We start from the raw sequence: 20,559 nt of genomic DNA, 5'->3' as shown, positions 1-20,559 counted from the left end.
ATTTTATAAAAAACTAACTATACTATATATCAAATAGTGTTTAAGAATTTATGGAATCATTTGTTTAACTAAAATCAACTTTAGAAAATCTATATACATAATATCAAACTGATATGACTTACACACCTACTATTTAATGTTAATGCTGCAAGGTTTATCATACCATAATTTAATAGATTCCGCAATAATTATTTTCAGATCAAATTGCAAAACACGTTAATCTATTGCAATAAAAAATTAAGTAGTTAGAATCTTTGTTATCCAGACCTATTATATTTCAAAAATCATCTTAAATTCTGAATTAAGAGATATAAAGTACAGTTCTATAAAATTAAATTCTGAGATAGAAAATATCATCTTTAGATAATGAAATTTTGTGTACACAACAAAATATATAATAACTAGACCTTGATGAAGCTATTTAGAAGCACTATCAGCATAAAACTTCAGAACTATAAAAGCTTTAGCTTTCAAGACTGAAAAAAATTCTAGCAAATTAGAAACCTATTAATTCAAGTTAGACGGTGGATGGACTTAAGAATATTAGTTAAAGCACCAGTTTCGAGTTTCAAAAATTACTTAAAGAAGGAAAAAATAAGAAAATCAAAGTATAAGATGTTAATTTTGATATTGATTTTTGATTTATTGTGTTCAAGCTATTTTAATAATTAATGATTAATAAATGTATTTATTTTGAATTATTATTAATTATTATATAATGAATTTATATTTTTAACCTTATTCAAATTCACAAAAATATTTTTATATCAATTATACATTAAAACACTGATATTTTATATTTGTATATTTTCCCATTTCTATAAAATGATCCCGTTAACTGAATACAATATACCAACTTTATTATACCTGTAAAATGACTATCTTACACCTCTTAAACTTCATCTACCATCTTTAGGATAAAAATGTATTGTATTGACAGGAAAAACATCTCATGTCAAAACCAACACTCTATAGCCAACATTAAAACTATTAAAAGAACTTAATATAGAATTCTATCATTCTGATATTATCACACCAAATCCAACACATGAATAAATACATACAGCAGCCAAAGCTTCACCGTTTAAGCCTGATTTCATTATTGGAATCGGTGGTGGATCTGTTCTCGACGCAGCAAAAGCACTCGCATTTGCAGTAAATGGTGTTGATAATCTTGGTCAAAAGACTTAAATTGCACCCATAAAGCTTGCTGGCATCTGTCTAGCATCTGGCACAGGATCTGAAGTTACATAGTATTCAATTTTAACATAACATAATATTAAGTCTTCTATTCCTAATTTTGCATTCTTTGACGTATGTGTGGTCCCATTTTCTCTTTAGGCATCTCTTCCAGAAAACCAACTCAAATCTACACACTGGGATATATTTTGTCATGCTACTGAAGCAGCACTGAATATTAAAACAACTCCTGAAGTACGAGCAACGTCTATGAAGGCTCTAGAATTATTAAAAATAAATGATTTATATTCGAAGGCACTTGCTGCTATTTATGCTGGAATAAGCATTGCAAAGGCAGGGACATCTGTCCCCCATGGACTTAGTTATGCCATTACAACGTTTAAGGGGCTTAGTCATGGAGCTGCTTGTGCTGTTTTTAGTTGCGATTGGCTAGAAATGTTTTAAAAAGAAGGTAAAAAGGAGATAATTGAGGCTTATTTTGGTGAATACAATATTTAAAAACTCAGGAAGGCTATAGTTACAGATGTTGGCGAGAAGCCAAAACTAACAATCGATGAAGCATAAATGTACGCAGAATAGCTAATCAAAAGTGGAAAACTCGCTGCGCATTTTGAAAAAATTAGCTACGAGCAGGTTGTGGACCTTTATTTAAAGTGAAGGTTTCGTCACTCAGAAATATATTTCACACCTTCTTCATTACTGCCAGTTTGATCTCTCGTATAACTATCCTTTTAATCAGCCCAACCATACAAGTACAGATTTCCACCAATACTTACACTAAGCAGTTCATCTGAGAAATCGAAACAACTTGCTACACCAATAAAATCATTATTATATGTTTAATCAGTGGTAGAAATACCATCTTTAAGAATCTAAAACCCTCCTACACAACTACAGAAGTCAGATTTACTGCGCTTCAGTTAACGTGTGGCTTTAAACTGATAAGCATCATTTGCATTTCCTATAGTGACACACTAACCATAAAATCCAGTAGCAAAAACGTCGTCTTTGAGTGCAATTTTAAAGTTTGTCTATGGCTTTCCTGTATAAATAGCTCTGAAAAGTGGAAGTTCTAGTAGAGGTTATGATGTATTTCTCACATCATATATATACATATCATTTAGTGTTCTTATATACAGATTATCGTTGTGAGATTTGAGGTCAAAAACTGAACTGTCCACTCCAAAACTAGTTGAAGACCCCTGTTATGTTTATCTTTTATCCAAAATATGAATATTACCTAAATCAGTTCCGTAATTAATTATATTATCTGATTAATCATTAAATTAAGCCACTTTTATCGTTTCTAAAATAGATTCCATATTCGTAGGAATTATATTGCATATGAGGAGTGATTCATGTATGTTCTCAATGGAGTATTACTTTATACTAAAATCATCAGCGATAAGAAAAATATCGTTCTATGCATGAATACTATTAATATGATAATTCTGAATACTATTAAATGTTTTCTTTAAAGTTGATGTTACTTTTACCCCTGATTTTATTGGAAATTCACTATCTCCCTTAGACCATACTTACTTTTGACCTAATTTCCACATTTTTACTTCTTTTTCATTAGCTGTGAGTAATATATTATCACGAACGAACTCCATTTCAATTACCTTACTACGGATTTCACATGATCTTATAGGATCGAATTCTTTATTATGAGCTTAAAATTCAAATTTAGGTACCATGGATGCGGATGGACAATAAATATCATTTTTTAAAATGGGAGATTAATGTTAAGTTTTATATGTGAACAATATTACTCTACCGCCTTAATCACCTACAGCTAAATATTAATCTGAAAATTTTAATGAAGAAATTTATTCTTAATCTGTTTAATCTTTTTCTTATCCAAAAGATTAGCAAAACTATAAATCTATCATCTACTGAAATGGCATATATCCAATTATATAATATAATACAATATAACATATTTACATTATTTTTGTTATTTATCAATTTTCCAATTATAATACTATATTATATTAAAATTAAATATTTTATCAAAATGCGAAAATCAATAAAAATATCTGAAGCTAAGCAACTTATAATCTAATAGCAAGCCGCCTCTCCTTCAAGAAAATTTGTGTTAGAAACTAAAAATTCATGGTGCCCAAATGCTGCTCCAGTAAGATCTCCAAATAGAGGAACACGAACATATGATATGAAGTAATCTATTCCAGTGATTTTGCACTCTGAAAATGCAAATTAATTCGATTAAACATGGTAAGGCAAAATGTAAAATGGAGCCTCTACTATAACATTAGGTTAGAATACGGATCTAACATTAACTCATATTGAGGCTGGATTTTAACCATAGAAAATGTGTTCACGATTATAATCTTTAGGTGTATTAGTTTTAGATGAATATTAGCCAAAACATCACCCATAAAAAACTTTACATTAAAAATTAGCCACAACAGCTAAGATGAGAAGTTTACCGCTTACTTAATTTAATCCTAGAACTATTGATATATTAAATTTTTTACCACCATCATTTTCGTCTTTGAGTAGCGAAAAAACACCATTCCTTACAGATTCTCTGGCAAGATCTTCTGCAGCAGCTTCTATATCAAACGCCCGGTTATCAGACTCTATTCCTATAGCTAATATACCAGGTTCAGAAATTTCATCAGTTACTTCTGTTCTTAAAAGATATAAATTTTCAGAAATTCAAGTACCATTAAATAGAGAGAAGAAAAATCGAGTTTGGGGTGATAATCCAATTTATAAACGTCTAGGTGAATTTGAAGATCGAAACAATAAAGCAGACCGGTGTTGTGCAGAAATCATTAGTGGGTTATGTGTACCAAGCGACAAGATTGATATTTAGATTTTACAACGGTTAAAAAATACCATTTAGCGTAGTTTTAAGGAAGATTTCGATGTTAGTGAGCATTTACACTAAGTTTGGGATAATCTTGATCGCGGAATTATACCAAAAATCGAAGGAATTAGTTTTGATAACAATGTTTAGGATGAAAATATTAGAATTTGCGTAAAATTAATATAAAATGGTATTGTTTTAAAGTTAAAATCTCATTTAATTACATTAAATGCGTTAACATAATCAGATATTTATATTTAAATTTTCGAAGTATGCATTTTACTTTGCCTCCTTGGACCAAGTATCAGAGATGCATTTTACGTTTTCTTTGAATCACTTATTTTGTAAGAAATGCCTATTATTTTTAACTCGAAATTTATTTAAATAGATCGTGTTTTAGTGTTAAATTTGGCTATCTTATCAAGAATTAATTATGCAGTTTGTTCATAGTTACTCAATTTATCCATTAAAAAAATAAAATAAAATATGTTAACTATGGAAGGTAGAAAGAAAGAAAACTTATCAGAAAATTCTTCATTTTCTGATAATAAAGATAGTTCATTGCAGAATATAATTAAAAACTCGCTGGCTAAAGAAACATAATTTTCAGCTGAGACTGATGCGTTAACCCTCAATATTAATACTAAATAATAAGATAAAATAGCTAAATAGATGATAGTATCTTACTCTGATGATTTATATCAATTTTTGCTATTTTTGGCCCAGCATTGTATTTTTGGGATATTGTAAAATATTATGATATTTTAATAATAAATAAAAGCAAAAAAGGCTATAATTAAGAGCGAGACGGAAATAGCATAGAATATGGTATAGTCATTATAATAGTAATTAGGTGAATTATTTGTTATATTAGATACTCTGAAACCTTGTGAATTGATATTAAAAGAAGAAGAATTATACTATATACATAAACTGAATTCATTAAGTGATAATGGAATATATTTGTGTGATGAACTGGTAGATGTTAAGGTAAATGACTCAGAATACATTCAGAAGCTTTTAGAGATAATGAAAAATTTATTCAGTGAATGATTTAAATATAGACAAATATTAAAGATCAGATAACAAGGGGACCCTTGGTAGGCATAAGTCTAGCATAATTACCTTCATATTTAAGCTTACCTTCAGACTTGAGCAGTTCATACTCTTCCTTAGAGAAGTGGGTAAAACCAAAGTTAGTAGTCTCAACTATTTCTTAACGACCGGAGATCTTGTACATTGCACGTCTGAGAGCTTCTCTAACTGAACTTACGGCGTTCTTTCTGCAACGGATGGATATCAGAGGCTGGTTGATCTGAACACGAGCAACGGAACCAGCAGGCTTACCGAAAGCATGTCTCATACCAGTTTGGAGTCTATCAGCACCGGCACAGGTGAGCATCTTCTTTTAACGGATGATATTGAAAGGGTGGACACGAATTCTCATGTGGAAAGAATCCTTACCAGAATTCTTGGTGATAAATTTGTTGCAAGCGATACGGCAAGCTTCTAAAGCTTCAGATGAAACTTATTCCTTTTCACCAGAGAGGAGGTGGAGAACATTAGGGAATTCATCTACGCTAGCACGCTTGTTACCGAGATCAAAGAATCTAATCTTAGCATCAGGTACACCACGGCAATAGCGGGACTTAGGATAAGGCTTGGGGGACATATAACGAGTGCAGCGTGCTGGTCTTCTACCCATTTATCAAATGGAGTGGAAATGTCAAATTGAAGTGGGTGTTTCTATAATAATTTATATATAATATACTTGATTTGTCAAAATTAATAAAATTATACAAATATTATTATTTTTAATAGAGGAGGGTTATCTTTAAGTTTATAACTTTATATGATAAGGATAATCTCAACCTTACTATGTATTTTTAATAAATCTGAAAAACAGTAATTTCAAAAAAGTATTCACTATTTGTGAACAATTTATTACTACTAGATTCCATAGTCATAAATGAAAAGATAGCAATAATTGCTGAAATAGTTCACTTTGATCAACTACTTCATCACCATCACTATATGTTGTTATGACCTATGTCTTTGAATTTATACTGCTTTATTCATCTCCCGTACTAACTAAATATTTGAAATAATCAACTTAGCTGAAAGTAGCTGAGCTTGTGGTATCCAACGTCCCAAAGCATACTCCCATTTGCTAATATTTCTATGTACTTCCTGTACTATTATAGTACTATTATAGTACTATTAATTGATATTCTTAATTTTATTTAGTTATTGTTATAAATATGTATTTTTAGTGTATCTAATAAGTAATAATATTACCATAGTTGTTACTAAATAATAGTAAACATTAACTACTGTAATAATCTACTAACTTAAAATTAGGTTATTATAGTTAGTATTAAATAATAAATTTGTTTGCTTTTCTGTATTTATTTAATAATTAATAATATACTATTTTATGAATATAATCGTTTTTCCACTTCTTTTTTGACTATCAGGATGCGTCCTATCTTCTTTATTCTCGGGAAACCCGGTTCTGGTAAGGGAACTGTTTGTGAAAAGATTTCGGATCATTTTTAATTGAAGCATCTTTCTGCGGGTGATTTGTTGAGAGCAGAGTAAAAACGTGACTAATCACCACATAAAGACTTAATTCTTAACTATATAGCCTCTGGAAAAATTGTGCCAGCTGATATAACTGTTACATTGCTTAAAAATGCTATGAATGAAGATTCTATATCTAAAGGCTTTCTTATTGACGGTTTTCCTCGTGAAATGCCTTAATTTAAATGTTTTGCTGAGTAACTACCAGTAACCAATGTATAATTAATTGAATTGCTATGTAATGATGATAAATGCTATGAAAGGATTAAAGGTAGAGGCTAAGGCAGAATTGATGATAATGATGCTACCTGTAAGATCAGAATTGATAACTACAATAGTGAGACAACGAAGGTAGTTTAATTATTTGAATAAGAGAGTAAACTTATCAGAATAGATGGTAACGGTAATAAAGATTTAGTTTTGAAGTAAACTGTCGAATTGCTTACACCATTTTTGAAATGAGCATTTTATTTTATATTATATACTGCATCACTAATTTTTTAAATGGACTACTTTACATCATTGCAACGACGTTCAGCCCTACTTCTTCCCCTACCATCATCGGGTTCCAAAAATCTTTCTAAGACTTTATATTCTACTATATCAACTTATATTTTTACTAAAAAACCGAACTTTAAAATAGAACTTGGATTCCTACCTAGAGACAATATCTACTACTCAGAAATTAAATTGCTACATGCTAAGAAATAAGGAATTCACTCTAAATTTCGTCTTTTAAAAATTCAAAATTAACCAAATAAGTTTGCTAATTCACTCCCAAAATTTGTCGTTTTCCCAGTAGATTTTTCACTTTACAAAAAGAACTAGCCTCATGCAATTTTTAAAACTTGGAGTATATAGAATGGGTTCAAACAACTAATTCGAGAGTAGGTTTTTAATTTCTAGTCTCACAAAATCACATAATTTTTAGTTAAAAAAATCGAAGAATTTTATGAAAACTGGGAAGAAAACTGGTCACCGGAGTAATACTTAGAAGTTAGTTAAAAAATTAGTAAAAGAGCAATTAGGGATGAAAGAAATTAGATTTAATTTTGGCTTACCGATTATAAAGAATTCGATTTTTTGTAGGCCATATCAATTGCGGAAAAGATTTTTAAAATGTAGGAATGATGATTTAATTTAAAATATATCACTAAAATCAACATCCTGCGTCAACAGATTGAATATTTCCCAAATCGCGTATGTCAACACCCATTTAATCGGCCAATCTGAACATCTCAGCTCGAATATTGGCTTGTTTCATCTCTGCACCAAACCCTCCATCTTTACGCTCGTACCATCCTTCCGCGGGTTCTCTCTAAAATTCATCCTTATAGTCGGTCATAAGGGTGACAAGATGTCTTTCATCCGTTTTAAGTTATGCAAGCATCTGAGCGGTCGCCTCTAAAACGTCATTTTCGTCTTTGCTATTTAATTTAAGTTCTGTAATATCCTTTCTTTCGTCGTCTATAGATTTATATGTGACAAATTAGACAGTTTCTGGTCTCTTAATTTACTTTTTCTTTATTATAGGGATCCTATCATCAAAATGACCTAATTATACTTGGTTAACATTTCGAATTATAGAGTCTTATGGATGAGCATTTTTATTGTAGTTGAAATCTTGAGCAAAGTTTGGTTTTTAATAACTAACAATTTACATTTCAACACCATCACCCACAATTTTGTTGATTACGCTTCTAGGAATTGACTTTTCTTTTAATTTTCCATTCTTTCTTGGGGGCGCCAAGTTGCGCTTTATACACTATGTATGCAAACCTCCACATTGTCTTTCATGAATTTTATCGCAGGGAATCTTTTTTTGCTCTAGCTCATATAATGAAATAAACTCTCTAGCCTCAATAGCTTGAATACAACGCTCATTTAAATTACCTACAAAATCAACCATTTAAATGGTTGAATAATTAGTTGCCTTTGGTTGATGGTGAAATACGAACTCTCGTTTTACCTTTTTCTTGTTGAGCTCGTTTTGTTGCTTAATTGAATCTTTTGAAAAAGTGTTCAATCTAGAAAGGCGTGACTTTAAGTATGCTAAATGTGTTTCTATTTCATCGCAAAGTTCAGGATTTTCTGTTTCTATATTTAAATTAAATGATTCATCCGTTTCTGCTGCCGAATGCTCTAAATTTGGGTCATAGTGAGAATTAACTGGTTATTTGATAATTTCAGTGTTAATATTCTCTACCTCAGTGAATAAATTTTCAAATAGTGTGGGATCAGACACTATAGCTTTTAAATGTGCAGAAAGATCTTTTGAAACATACAAAGGTTCAGGTTTATCAATAATTTAAAACGGGTTATTTTAATCTAAAGAATCTGGAGCATTTTTAGTAACTATTGGCCTAGATTCTATGGGAGGATTCAAATGATAGGATGAATCACCAAGCCACCAGTTTTCCAATTAAGGAATATTGATATTCTCCATTACTAATGAAAGGTTGGCGGGTTTTCTATAAATCTAATTATTATATATAATACTATTTATTTAATCCTGATTTTAAGTATTTCAATATTATATCTAAAATAAAAATTAGATACCACTTCTTATTCATGGGCTTTGGATTCTAGACAGAGCCAGTTTAGAAGCCAACAACAGTACCTAAAAATATCAAATCATTAGTTTAAAAATAAGATCCAGCTTAATAAATTCTTAGGAATATCTTCTTTATTGGAACTGAGCCTTATAACATTAAAGAAATATTCTAGTATGCTTGGATTTTTCCTAAGTTAACCTAAGATATTGAGAAAGAAAATCTGTTAAAAGAAAAGAAAAACATATATTTCTTCGGTTAAACTGAGCCTATCGTCATCAACAGTGAATAGGTTTTCGTACCTGTTATCATATGTGTGAAATCTGACAATGAAATTCCTTTCTAACTTTCCTTAACATCAGTTCAGGCATCTTCTGAATAAATTATTGATCTCAATGAGCTAAAACTAGGATTAAATTAAGTATAAATATTTTCTAAGCGTGAAAATAAAAAATAAAAGGATCTTGTAACACTTTTATAATTAAATGGTAGATTTGATAAAATTACGAAAAATTAAGAGAATAATTATACATATAGTAATTTATATTTACCTTTTACTGATTATTTGCACCAGTAATTAAAGTTATTAAAAACGCCTGAATCATCAGATATTGAAATTAAATATGATAATACAGTTTATTAAGACATTTGTGTTGATAAGACTGACAATATTGAGCAATAAGCTAAATTTATTATATGCAAATATATTTTAAAGTTAAATATGAATGATTTAGATGTTGATAACTATAAAATTGATTAAGATATGTTAAATAAAGTAATAATACAAATAAATCAAGGTATAAAAGATTTTGAGCATAAATGCTCCTTAAAAAGAGAGCAAATGTCAGCTCGTGTTGAAGAAAGTAAAAAGCACTAGGAGTTACTTAAAGATTTAGAAGTTGTTAAATATTATCCTATTGATGCCGATGAAGATATATTTATTAAGACATCGGGGTTTGTAAACCGTTATTTTGGTCAAGCAAAAAAAATAATTTAATGATTTTTTGCTTCACTGAAATCTTGAGTATAACATTTTTCTCCCAGGTGATTTACAATTTCGTAGCAAATATAGCTCGTCTAATATTGGTAGCTTGTAATTAGGGGGACGTGAAAGAAGTAGTTTTGTGGAGTTAAAATTTCTGTTTATTGAATTTTTAAAAGATAAATTCTTTGTATAAGTTTTAAATATCTCTTACTATAAGAAATCGACTTATACTATATCTACATCTTAATAAGTAATGCTTTCATGGTGATTTATAGTTCGTTCCATTTTTAGAAAATAATATCAATATCAATATAATAAATTATTATAAGTTATATTTGATCTAATGGACATAATTCTATCTTAAAAATTTGTATATTAATAATTTAGTCGCACGAAATAAGTTTATTTATTATAAGCAGAATTTCTATTTGATAACTAAAACAATTAAGTTTACAGAATCCTAATGATCTCTGTTATGATAAAATTTATAATTTTATATATTTCACACATTAAAAATCCAATCCAGTTTAGAAATTAATAAACTGAATGAATACAACATATTATTTCTAGAATTTATTCTTAATGATAGATAATTTACGATCAACAAAACATCTCACTTAATAAAATTACCAGTAGTATTCAATACATCATAATGACGTTATTCACATAGTATTAATTTTTGTCCTTCTATACTATCCATTAATCGTTCATTAAAACGAGTAACGAAATCTTTGCTTGCATATCTATAATCAACAATTTCATATCCTAATATATTAGTTCTCATTAAATCAAATATTTACCATTAGACTTCTTTGTACAACTTTGTATCTATCTTAAGCTTATTCAATACTGGGTCAGTTTTTAAACTACTTTTATTAAAATTTGTTAATGCTATTTTATAGTTTCTTCTAAACTTTTAGAGTCTATCTTATAAATATTAAGGACATCTTCTTTAAACAGCTTACTCGAATGGTGGATACGTCCTCTCTGTTAACAGTTATTTATGCTGAGATATATTTCTTTTAATATCCGTGTTATTATCAGCAGAGTATTTAGGCATACTATTTTTATAATAGTATCTTGTCCCTAAAGTAACAACTGAACTAAAAATGATCTGACTCATTTTATACCCTTTTAGAACTTGATTTATGTCGTATTTTTACGTGATGTGACGATACAATTTTTACATAAATTAATATATATTTTCAGGGCTTTTAAAATTTATACTTATTTCTTTTTTTTACTTATTAAAATTTAATTTCGATAAATATCATTATTATATATATGTTATTCTTCATTAAAATGGAGATCAATATCAACCAAACTGAACCACTAAACGAACAGATCAATTCCCCTAAGAAACTTGTTGATATGTGTCGTTTTTCTCTTTATAAGATAATAAATTAATTTAATCTTTAAAATTTCGATCTAGGCTGCATAATTTCTTATAAGACATTTTCTCTATTGAAAACCCTTAAATTCATTATTCCTCTTTATCCATAATTTGGGGCTATATCTTCTTTTGCAAATTCATGGCTTGGTTCCCTCTAAACTGCCAAGCAATAGCTTGAGATCGAACGGAAGTTTTCGATGTCACCTTTTAACGAATTCGATGCACTTTTTGATCCTGAGTACGACTTTTGCTAAGATTTCCAAGCATAGCCTGCTGAGCTTATTAACGAGATAAATGAGAGGATTGTGACAGACCTAGTGTGGGAGCTCAGACGAATCTTGATGCGCTAGGAGAAGGCTGGTAGAATTGCGATTGAAAAATGTAATGTTTTTTACGAAATTGATGGGTTTAAGGGAGAGATTTATTGGTATGCCGATTTCAATGAAATTGATCAAATAAAAATCTTTTTTGAGCCGATGAGAGCAATTCCTAATGAAAATTGGCTTAAAAATTTTGCAGAAAGCGTTCAAATTACTTTAAGCGATAAAAATGGAGAAGATGATTAATTGTTTCAAGAAATAAAAAATAGAATTTATTAGAGTGTTATCAAAAAATAGGTTGCAAAAATCACATCTGTGAATATTCCAACCAATATCAATGAAGAAATGTTTATTTTTACTACTTAGAATGCATTGACAGAAGATCAAATTAAGCTTCGTTTGGAAACAGTAGTTTATGCTATTTGTTATAAATTTAATAAAAATGGTAAATAGAAACTCAGATAAATTGCAAAAGAAAATGGTGGCGTTTTTGCATCAGAAAGTAATCACTTTGCAAATTTAGAATATATAAAATAAACTCAGACAGGTGTATCTAGAATCGCTTTAAGTAGCCTTAAATTAAGTAAGGGCCCTTCAGATTATTTAATATTTGAATTTAAACAAAATTATGATTATCCATGGTCATTATAATGTGGAAAATATTTAATATCATATTAAGAAGAATAATTTTATCCTGAAAATGTTATTACATAAGTTTATAATGATTTAGCAAATAAATAGAGGAGTTTCTTTTTATAAGACCTTTAAGTTTTTCTTTAAAATAACGTAAATAATGACTATAAGCTAGAAGTGTATGAGTCAAATAAAGAAAATTAAGTATTTCTTACTTTCCGATAACTATAATTACTTGTTAAAGATCAAAATAATTTTAACCTTTGTAACCTTTTAACAGGTGATACGTATTATTCTACCATTAATTCACTTATTAATGGTGGTTTGATTAAAATGTCAGTGCATAAAGAAAATTTAGATATTGAAAAACTAATCTAATTCGCACTAAATGATTTTAAATAATTAAAAAAAGTATTAATTCTTATAACCTTTGTCGATAAAATATTGATTAATATTCCAGAAGATACTGTATATAAGATATTTTTTGAAAATATCATAGGAGAAACAATTAATTCTTATGATGCTGCCCTTTTTTATTAAAATGAACTAGACGAAATTCATGCAATATTCTATGTTAATGATAATGGTGTACCTATTGCAAATGACTATTATTTAGAATATGATTAAAACGACCACATGATTATTCATCTATCAAAAAATAAGATTTAAGCTCCTCTTTAGGTATTATTTAAAGAATATAGCCTATTTTCTGTAAATTAAGAATTTATCATTTTAGAAAATTAGTAGGTTAAAATAACATTATTAGTTTAGCAATCCAATGAAAATATTAAAATTACATTTAGTTTTGACTCTAACTAAGTTAAGTAAACTTATATCATATATAATCAACTTTTTATTTACTCACATTTATAATGCAGTGTATTGTTAATTTAAAATCTGATTTAAAATTTACTTTTGCAGCAAGATCTTCTTAACAAAAGAATGCAATCAGTATATTTTAATTTTGTTGCCATACCCTGTCAATAATAGTAATAATAATAGAGCTAGCAAGAAAAATTTGACACACGTTTCTATTCACCATATAATTTAGTAGATTATCTATAAAATTTTAACTTAGTTAAATGGGTTCCTGTTGCTTTAAATAAGGATATTTTATTGCAAAATATTGAAAAATTACCTGAGTTTAACAAGTATTACCAAGCGTATTGCTTGGTCAATAGAGATTCTTAAATTTCAATTTTCTTAACTTCTACCCTTTAAATTCATTTTCCTTCTTAAAAAACATAAATAAAGCTTCTAGACTCTCCAGACTTTGATGCTTTAGTCTAAGAAAGGCGTTATCTAGTATAAAATAAACTAGTGGATTTTTCTTCACAGATCAATTTAATTCAAACAAATTCTTTAGAATTATTAACTCAGCAAGATGATATTTTACTGTTTATTTAGTTTACTGGGAAAAATTTACTTTGTTAGACATAAATTTCATCAAAATTGGAGTTTCTTGCATTTGCAATTTAGAAATAAATTCAAAGCTATATCAACAAGCCAAAAATCGTAACTCAGGATCTAAAAAATCAGTTTTTAAAAATTGAATAATTAATGTACTACAAATAATATCATAATAATGTAATAAATAACCTAAAATGTCCAACTTACGCATTTTCAAGACCACTTAAATATTCATTCAAAGCTGATAATTTTCATAATAGTATGAACTAGTTATTTTAGTTTTAATCGGCCCGCTAAATGGCAATTTAATTATTATTAGTAAAGTAATATTCGAATATTAAGTAATTGGCATCATTCTTACATGCTGTCTCAAAAACTTCTTCATAAACGGAGATTTTTTCTTTGAACAATAATATTTTTGAAACCTATGATTCAGAAGTCGAGCTTATGTACACATAAAACTAGACTGGAATGTTTTTATGTGAAAATAAATATATCTATAACAATATGTTAAGATTATATAATATTTATAAATTTAAAGACAAAACCCCCATTTTTTGTCTAATAAACAAAGAAGTAAAAGAACCTAAATACGATGGTAAGAGTTTGAGATTCAATATTAACTCTAATAACGGTTGGTAGTTCACTATAGATCTTGGTGGATGCAAAGACTGTATTTTTAATCTTTAGTTTGATTCCCCTTCACTAGAAGTCGATTTGGTCAATTAGTTTGAGTTTAACAATTAATAAATTACACTTAAAAAATAATTTATCCGCCAGTATTCCTAATCTTACTTTTTTTCTTCCAACTCTGAGCTTATCAAATTTGTATCTTTCAAGTATTTCCTTGAGTCTGCAGAAACACGTTTTTTCTGCAATGAAAAATACTAGAAATGCTCTAGTACAGAAAAATCAAGCCAACAGGAAGGTGCTATAGTACACTGGTAAAATTAATGTAGATGTGGTGGGCATCACGTCACGCCATTTGGGCACCGAAGCGTTATACTGCCAACTTATAAAAACAGTAAGTAATTTATTCTAGATTGCTAAAAAGCCATTTCAACTGCTAATTTACTAAACATACTTAATTGTATGGTAGAGGTTTTTGGAGACAGAAAAGTTGCAAATATGGAGCGAGATCACTCACTTATAAATGTGAAACCTGAAATAGCAGGTGGTTGTATTACACTAAAGATTAGAGATTGTTAAGGGGTAAAAATCGTTAATGGTGGACTGAAATTGTTGGATAGAGATGTTAATGTTTGGGATTTAGCCTAACATATTATTGGTATTGATGGTATCGTCTTCGGAATAAGGTTCTACGGCTGGGCCGGAGAAAGGAAGCAATTATTAGAAAAGCATTGGATAGATGTTGATGAGTGATGATATATTGATTATTTTAGTGAGTATTAAATTAAAATTCTGGTGAAGAGTTGTAGCTGATATTTGTAAATTATTGCGATATTTTTATTAAGCTATAATACTCTCATTATTGTAGACTTACTAAATACGTACAAATATAAATAAATTTATAAAATATTATTCTTATTATAATTGTTCATAGTTTTTACAACACTAAATATATAAGATAATAGTTATATTATTCCAAAAATAGTAATAAAATGAGTTGGGTAAGTTAGCAGCCAATTGATAAGGAGGTAATTTAGGAGGATAAAGTTCTATCACTAATATATGGATAATCTATAATTCTCAAAAATGATCAAATAAGGCTTCATAAAAGTAACACAATTTAAAATTTAAAATACAGTTATAGTAAAAACTATAATTAATAAAATAATTCATTCAATAATTATCAGCAAAATAGTGAACAATTAGAAGGATCAATATTAAATTAAGTTGATAATTTTATAGCTTTATAAAATTTAAGCAATCAATAGTTGGCTAACTAATCATAAAGTTCATCTAACAGTGATCACTGTCAAAGTTAAACAATTCCAAATCCAAATATAAAAGATACTTAGTCTAATATAATTTAGCGAAATACAGACTTAATAAATTTAAGATTATCTAAATACAGATAATATAGAAAGTGATATCATTATCTTTTTATTGCTCGAGGTGTTCGTAATTCTCTTTAGATTCTAGATATTTTTGCTTCTTAGGGTAATGATAACAGTGTCGTATGTCTTAGATGAAGATTTCTTGGAGAAATACATAGATATGGCTACGTCACCAATTATGTTTATGTTTTTTTAATCAATGATAAACGGCGTGAATGAATAGCTTTAATTTTTGATAGATATGATATCTATAGTTATTTCGTTTAATCATTCTAAGTTCTTTGTACTTTAATAACGTCTTACTATAATACTTAGTATTTTTAATTTATTAAATCACAATTCAAAATAAGAAATTAAATAGTCTGCTTTTGCTGATTGACATAGTCAATTAAATCATTATAAGGATCAACTATGTTTAGTTTTTATTGTTACAATATTAAATATCTTGTACTATCAAGCACCTCAAACTCGAATACCGATGTGTCAGCTATAACTTCGCGTATCTAGTCCGTCATTAATAATACAGTATGATAAAAAATAATTATTGAATCTATCCTATCAAATATATCTAGCAAGTTTTCAATCTTAATATGATCGTAACTAATGATATCATTAATTTAATATTCATATTGAGCTAATTGTTCTATTTAATTATTTTAATTCTCTAATACATTCTTTTGTTGAATATGCATGCCTTGTAAATCATGTAATAATAAGTCTTCTTTTATATACTCATTCTCTATAGTATTAATTTATATAAAATAATTTTTAAGAATTTAAGCAAATAATTCTAATTTTTTATGCAAAAAGTCTGAATCTGATAAGTAAATTGATTCAAATGGATTTGGAATTGAAAGCTTTTATGAGATTATATCATTCGATTGCATTAATTTTCTTTCTTTACAAATTTAATATTCTAAATAGCTTTATTAAAATATTTCTATCAGATGCTTATAATTCTAAGTTGCTAGTAGCTTTATCTGATAAAGCTTACCTTTAAGAATATTATGAAGTTGCTACTCAGTAAGATTTTACTCTTCGTCCATTATATAAAAATAAAAAATTTATGTATTTATATAATATTATTACAACCAAATATTTTATATATAATGAAACTAGAACTTAATTAATTATCGATAAGATAAATTTGAACAAAACAATATTTATCTGCCAATTTAAGCTAAAATCTCAACCTAAACAATATTAATTTATTAACATATAACATAATTAACTTAACTGCGTTTAAAAATACAAGCTGTTATAAGTATTTGGTATATAATGATAATATAATTCATTTGAGCCAGTTATTATAGTTTGTTAGCATTAATTTTCTTAAAAATAAACCTAAATATTTCATTTATATGTACCTTCTTATTGTCAAATTTTTACTCATTAAAACAATATATAATATTTTATTGATACTTGTATTATTGTAAAATAAGTCAAGTTCAAAAGGTACTCTTAAAATAGCTATTTTATAATAATAAATATTTCTAATGTTATATGAAAGTAAATTATTTATATTTAAATGGAAAAATTTACTACTATATAGAATTTTAGATCGAATGATTTATAATATCTAATATGTAAAACATAAAACTTTGATATAGGTTTATTGTCATTTTATAGAGTTTATTTAATTAAAAGCTAAAATTAATTATAGTATAAAAATATGAGTACAACTAAAAATAATTAGTCTAACAAATCATAAAATTTTTATAATTTTTATTTTAAGAATCAATTGGTGTAACATTATAATTTGTTTATTTTATGATAGAAAATTATCTTCCATGACCTAATAGATAATAATAATTATTGTTAGAAAACTTATTTAACTAACAAAAACAAAAAAATTAAAAATTGATAAAGATTACCTTTAGGGATTCTTATATATAAAACTAGAATAATTACTTAAATTGGTGTACTAGTATTCGAACTTGCTTTTAAATATTCTGTAATATTTAATACTATAAAAATAATAGTCAGATGAATTTAATTTTATAAATTTTATTGAACAATTTTGAGATAAAAAGACAATAACAATGATTTGGATTTGGATATTATTACGTATTACGTAAGAAATGAGTATCACCAAGTTAATAAATAAATATAAATGGGAATAACTAATATTATTAGATGTTAATATCATTATAATTAAATATTTATCACTGATTAAAATCTTATTTTATATATATTATAAATATATTGTTAAAAATGAGTTCATTAATTACAGCGGTAAAACAACAAAACATTAAAAAGGTGCATTAGCATCTTGACTAAATGGGGCAAAGAGGAGATTATAACTAGACAGCACTAATGCTTGCAGCCAAGTTAAATTTTATCGAAGCGGTTGAAATTCTTGTCCAACAACCCCCATAAATTAAAGGCTTTAGAGCAACATTTGAAGTCCAATCTGAACCAGAAATTAAACTAACAGATTCAAATGGCCTGACAGCGTTGATGCATGCGGTGTAAGCTAATAATATTGATGCGGCTAAAATTCTCGTCAAATTTGAGTCAAATGAACGCGATTTTTCAGGACTCACGGCTCTTATGTAAGCGGCGATCCGGAATCTTCCAGCAATGTGTGATATTTTAGATTCAGAAGCTAACCACTAAATCAACGGTAAAACGGCACTTTTGATGGCCGTGGAGCAAAACAGCATTGATGTATTACCCGCACTGATACCACTAGAGGCTGGAAAATTCCCACATACAAGTAATGTTGAATTTGGACCGATGGCTGTTTTCAGCAAAATATAGGAGTTTTTGAACGATGGTGTTATTATTAAAAGTCGCGATATTTTAGATAAAATGAATAACTAACCAAAATTATGGAGTGCTTTGATGTTAGCAGGTGTTAATGGAAATATTTAGATGGTTTAGATGCTTGCTAATAAGGAAAAAGGTATGTAGTGCCCTTGTTACGGCGAAACAGCATTAATGCGGGTTTTAGCGTGTTTAGGTTACTTCACAAATTTAATTAGAGTTGGTTAGGTTGCTGAATCAACATATGATAGTTTGATTAAGAGTTATGTTTAAATTGCATTATTTCTTTGTGAAATTGATGAAGAGGTTACAAAGCAAGATAAATAAGGTAAGTCAGCACTAATGAGCGCAGTTATGTGCTGGAATTATGGATATGATATTGTTTTAAAGTTGATACCGTTAGAATTAAATCTTGTGGATTAATAGGGTCTGACTTGTGCTGCGTATTGTTGTGATGATGATAAAATGCTGTAAATTTTAGAAGCTTATATAAACGAATAGTAAAATAAGGTTGATTAGAAAGCAGTTGAAGTAGAATAAAATTAATGAATAAAATTAATTCTATCACTCAATTAAATTTATAAATAGAAATAATAGTTAGTATTGTAATAAAAATTAAAGTAGAGCATGAAGCAAATATGCCTAACCATAATTTCAAATCATAATTTTTAATATCATACATAACTTACATCAATCTATCTCCAGTAGAATCGCTTGGTGGAGTATAAGATTATCCAATTGCAATTTTTACTTATTTTTAGCTAGAAACAATGAAATTTTAATAACTTATTTTATTTTAAACAAATCTATCAACCATTGATTACAGTTATTCAATGATATTAAATCTACCAATTTCTTTATAAAATATCTCATTTTATTAATTTGTTAGTATTAAATTAACTTAATCATATCTTTTATTTACACCATACTTTTCTGTATAAATGGCATATTCTTACAAATCTAAATATGCAAATGTTAAATTTTCTGGTAAAGACTCATAATTAATTTTTATATATTCTTAAATTTCTTAAATTTAGTCATAATCCCTAATATATCTTCCAATATAGATAAAATATGTAATGTGTGATTCATATAATTTCCCAATACCTACATTATTTAACTGAGGAAAGAATTCTACTGAATTAGAAGTTACAAATTAAACTAACTATTCAACATTAGAAATTTTACTATTAAAATTGATTCTTTTACCTTATCGTATTGCATAAAATTTTGTTGCCTCAGCCTTAATGAACACAAACTCAGATAAATGCTTGACTGATAAAAAGTTGTCCTAATATTTGGAAGGATTATTTTATGATTCTAATACAAAATAAATATCAGAACTAGAATTGTTAAGGAATATTGGTTGCGTTATTTAATCAAGATATGTTTCTATCCCTTATTTAGTAGTTTAATATGGATTAAACTATACTAACTGCTTATTACCTCTCTATAAAAATATTTATGGCTTATCACCTATCTATTATCGCTGACAGTATTTATCCTACGTTTGACATTAATATAAATATATAGGAATTGGAGAGTTTACGTGATTTAGAAGTACTTCTATTTAGGGACATAATTGGCACTTATGTAATTAAGAGTAATATATTAATTATAGTTTGTCACCCTTTAATAAATTAATATTTCCTTTGTTGATTTTAATTACCTCTGATAAAATTAATTAGAGCATTTAAAATATAAATATAGAAACAGTAAATAATAATCAGTATTAATAATTCAAAGATTAATATAGTTATATTATTATATAGTTAATCCACGTATAATTATTATGAAATTAAAAAATCCCAACTTTAATCATAAATATTATCTAGAATCTGTAAATTTTATGGA

General features: G+C 27.6%; 14 protein-coding genes across 14 annotated transcripts; 8 read left to right on the top strand and 6 right to left on the bottom strand. All coding sequences in view use genetic code 6, as the record gives it.

Annotated features, from left to right (window-relative positions):
* Positions 1–50: 50 nt before the first annotated feature.
* Positions 51–641, top strand: SS50377_22099 (uncharacterized protein; the record flags this gene model as incomplete). The annotated part of the gene is made up of 1 exon (XM_067905991.1): positions 51–641. One exon carries the CDS (start codon positions 51–53, stop codon positions 639–641), a length of 591 nt encoding a protein of 196 aa, XP_067767308.1.
* Positions 642–825: 184 nt separating this feature from the next.
* On the top strand, positions 826–1,857 carry SS50377_22098 (alcohol dehydrogenase; the record flags this gene model as incomplete). The annotated part of the gene is made up of 1 exon (XM_067905990.1): positions 826–1,857. The coding sequence occupies one exon, from the start codon at positions 826–828 to the stop codon at positions 1,855–1,857; it is 1,032 nt and encodes a 343-aa protein (XP_067767307.1).
* An 8-nt stretch (positions 1,858–1,865) lies between these two features.
* SS50377_22097 (Protein phosphatase PP2A regulatory subunit B) lies at positions 1,866–3,110 on the bottom strand (the record flags this gene model as incomplete). The annotated part of the gene is made up of 1 exon (XM_067905989.1): positions 1,866–3,110. The coding sequence occupies one exon, from the start codon at positions 3,108–3,110 to the stop codon at positions 1,866–1,868; it is 1,245 nt and encodes a 414-aa protein (XP_067767306.1).
* Positions 3,111–3,220: 110 nt separating this feature from the next.
* Positions 3,221–5,092, top strand: SS50377_22096 (uncharacterized protein; the record flags this gene model as incomplete). Its single annotated transcript, XM_067905988.1, has 1 exon — positions 3,221–5,092. One exon carries the CDS (start codon positions 3,221–3,223, stop codon positions 5,090–5,092), a length of 1,872 nt encoding a protein of 623 aa, XP_067767305.1.
* A 25-nt stretch (positions 5,093–5,117) lies between these two features.
* On the bottom strand, positions 5,118–5,744 carry SS50377_22095 (Ribosomal protein L10; the record flags this gene model as incomplete). Its single annotated transcript, XM_067905987.1, has 1 exon — positions 5,118–5,744. The coding sequence occupies one exon, from the start codon at positions 5,742–5,744 to the stop codon at positions 5,118–5,120; it is 627 nt and encodes a 208-aa protein (XP_067767304.1).
* A 773-nt stretch (positions 5,745–6,517) lies between these two features.
* On the top strand, positions 6,518–7,084 carry SS50377_22094 (Adenylate kinase 4; the record flags this gene model as incomplete). Its single annotated transcript, XM_067905986.1, has 1 exon — positions 6,518–7,084. One exon carries the CDS (start codon positions 6,518–6,520, stop codon positions 7,082–7,084), a length of 567 nt encoding a protein of 188 aa, XP_067767303.1.
* A 42-nt stretch (positions 7,085–7,126) lies between these two features.
* SS50377_22093 (uncharacterized protein) lies at positions 7,127–7,753 on the top strand (the record flags this gene model as incomplete). Its single annotated transcript, XM_067905985.1, has 1 exon — positions 7,127–7,753. The coding sequence occupies one exon, from the start codon at positions 7,127–7,129 to the stop codon at positions 7,751–7,753; it is 627 nt and encodes a 208-aa protein (XP_067767302.1).
* Positions 7,754–7,781: 28 nt separating this feature from the next.
* Positions 7,782–9,068, bottom strand: SS50377_22092 (uncharacterized protein; the record flags this gene model as incomplete). Its single annotated transcript, XM_067905984.1, has 1 exon — positions 7,782–9,068. One exon carries the CDS (start codon positions 9,066–9,068, stop codon positions 7,782–7,784), a length of 1,287 nt encoding a protein of 428 aa, XP_067767301.1.
* Positions 9,069–9,193: 125 nt separating this feature from the next.
* Positions 9,194–10,174, top strand: SS50377_22091 (uncharacterized protein; the record flags this gene model as incomplete). The annotated part of the gene is made up of 1 exon (XM_067905983.1): positions 9,194–10,174. One exon carries the CDS (start codon positions 9,194–9,196, stop codon positions 10,172–10,174), a length of 981 nt encoding a protein of 326 aa, XP_067767300.1.
* A 598-nt stretch (positions 10,175–10,772) lies between these two features.
* SS50377_22090 (uncharacterized protein) lies at positions 10,773–11,282 on the bottom strand (the record flags this gene model as incomplete). The annotated part of the gene is made up of 1 exon (XM_067905982.1): positions 10,773–11,282. The coding sequence occupies one exon, from the start codon at positions 11,280–11,282 to the stop codon at positions 10,773–10,775; it is 510 nt and encodes a 169-aa protein (XP_067767299.1).
* A 179-nt stretch (positions 11,283–11,461) lies between these two features.
* SS50377_22089 (uncharacterized protein) lies at positions 11,462–15,298 on the top strand (the record flags this gene model as incomplete). Its single annotated transcript, XM_067905981.1, has 1 exon — positions 11,462–15,298. The coding sequence occupies one exon, from the start codon at positions 11,462–11,464 to the stop codon at positions 15,296–15,298; it is 3,837 nt and encodes a 1,278-aa protein (XP_067767298.1).
* Positions 15,299–15,971: 673 nt separating this feature from the next.
* On the bottom strand, positions 15,972–16,982 carry SS50377_22088 (uncharacterized protein; the record flags this gene model as incomplete). The annotated part of the gene is made up of 1 exon (XM_067905980.1): positions 15,972–16,982. One exon carries the CDS (start codon positions 16,980–16,982, stop codon positions 15,972–15,974), a length of 1,011 nt encoding a protein of 336 aa, XP_067767297.1.
* A 1,168-nt stretch (positions 16,983–18,150) lies between these two features.
* SS50377_22087 (Ankyrin repeat-containing protein) lies at positions 18,151–19,254 on the top strand (the record flags this gene model as incomplete). Its single annotated transcript, XM_067905979.1, has 1 exon — positions 18,151–19,254. One exon carries the CDS (start codon positions 18,151–18,153, stop codon positions 19,252–19,254), a length of 1,104 nt encoding a protein of 367 aa, XP_067767296.1.
* A 19-nt stretch (positions 19,255–19,273) lies between these two features.
* On the bottom strand, positions 19,274–20,398 carry SS50377_22086 (uncharacterized protein; the record flags this gene model as incomplete). The annotated part of the gene is made up of 1 exon (XM_067905978.1): positions 19,274–20,398. One exon carries the CDS (start codon positions 20,396–20,398, stop codon positions 19,274–19,276), a length of 1,125 nt encoding a protein of 374 aa, XP_067767295.1.
* Between the last annotated feature and the right edge of the window lie 161 nt (positions 20,399–20,559).

This window comes from Spironucleus salmonicida, chromosome 2, assembly GCF_000497125.1.
Source record: "Spironucleus salmonicida strain ATCC 50377 chromosome 2, whole genome shotgun sequence".
Taxonomy (NCBI): Eukaryota; Fornicata; order Diplomonadida; family Hexamitidae; genus Spironucleus; species Spironucleus salmonicida.
This window is presented reverse-complemented; position numbering and strand designations above follow the sequence as displayed.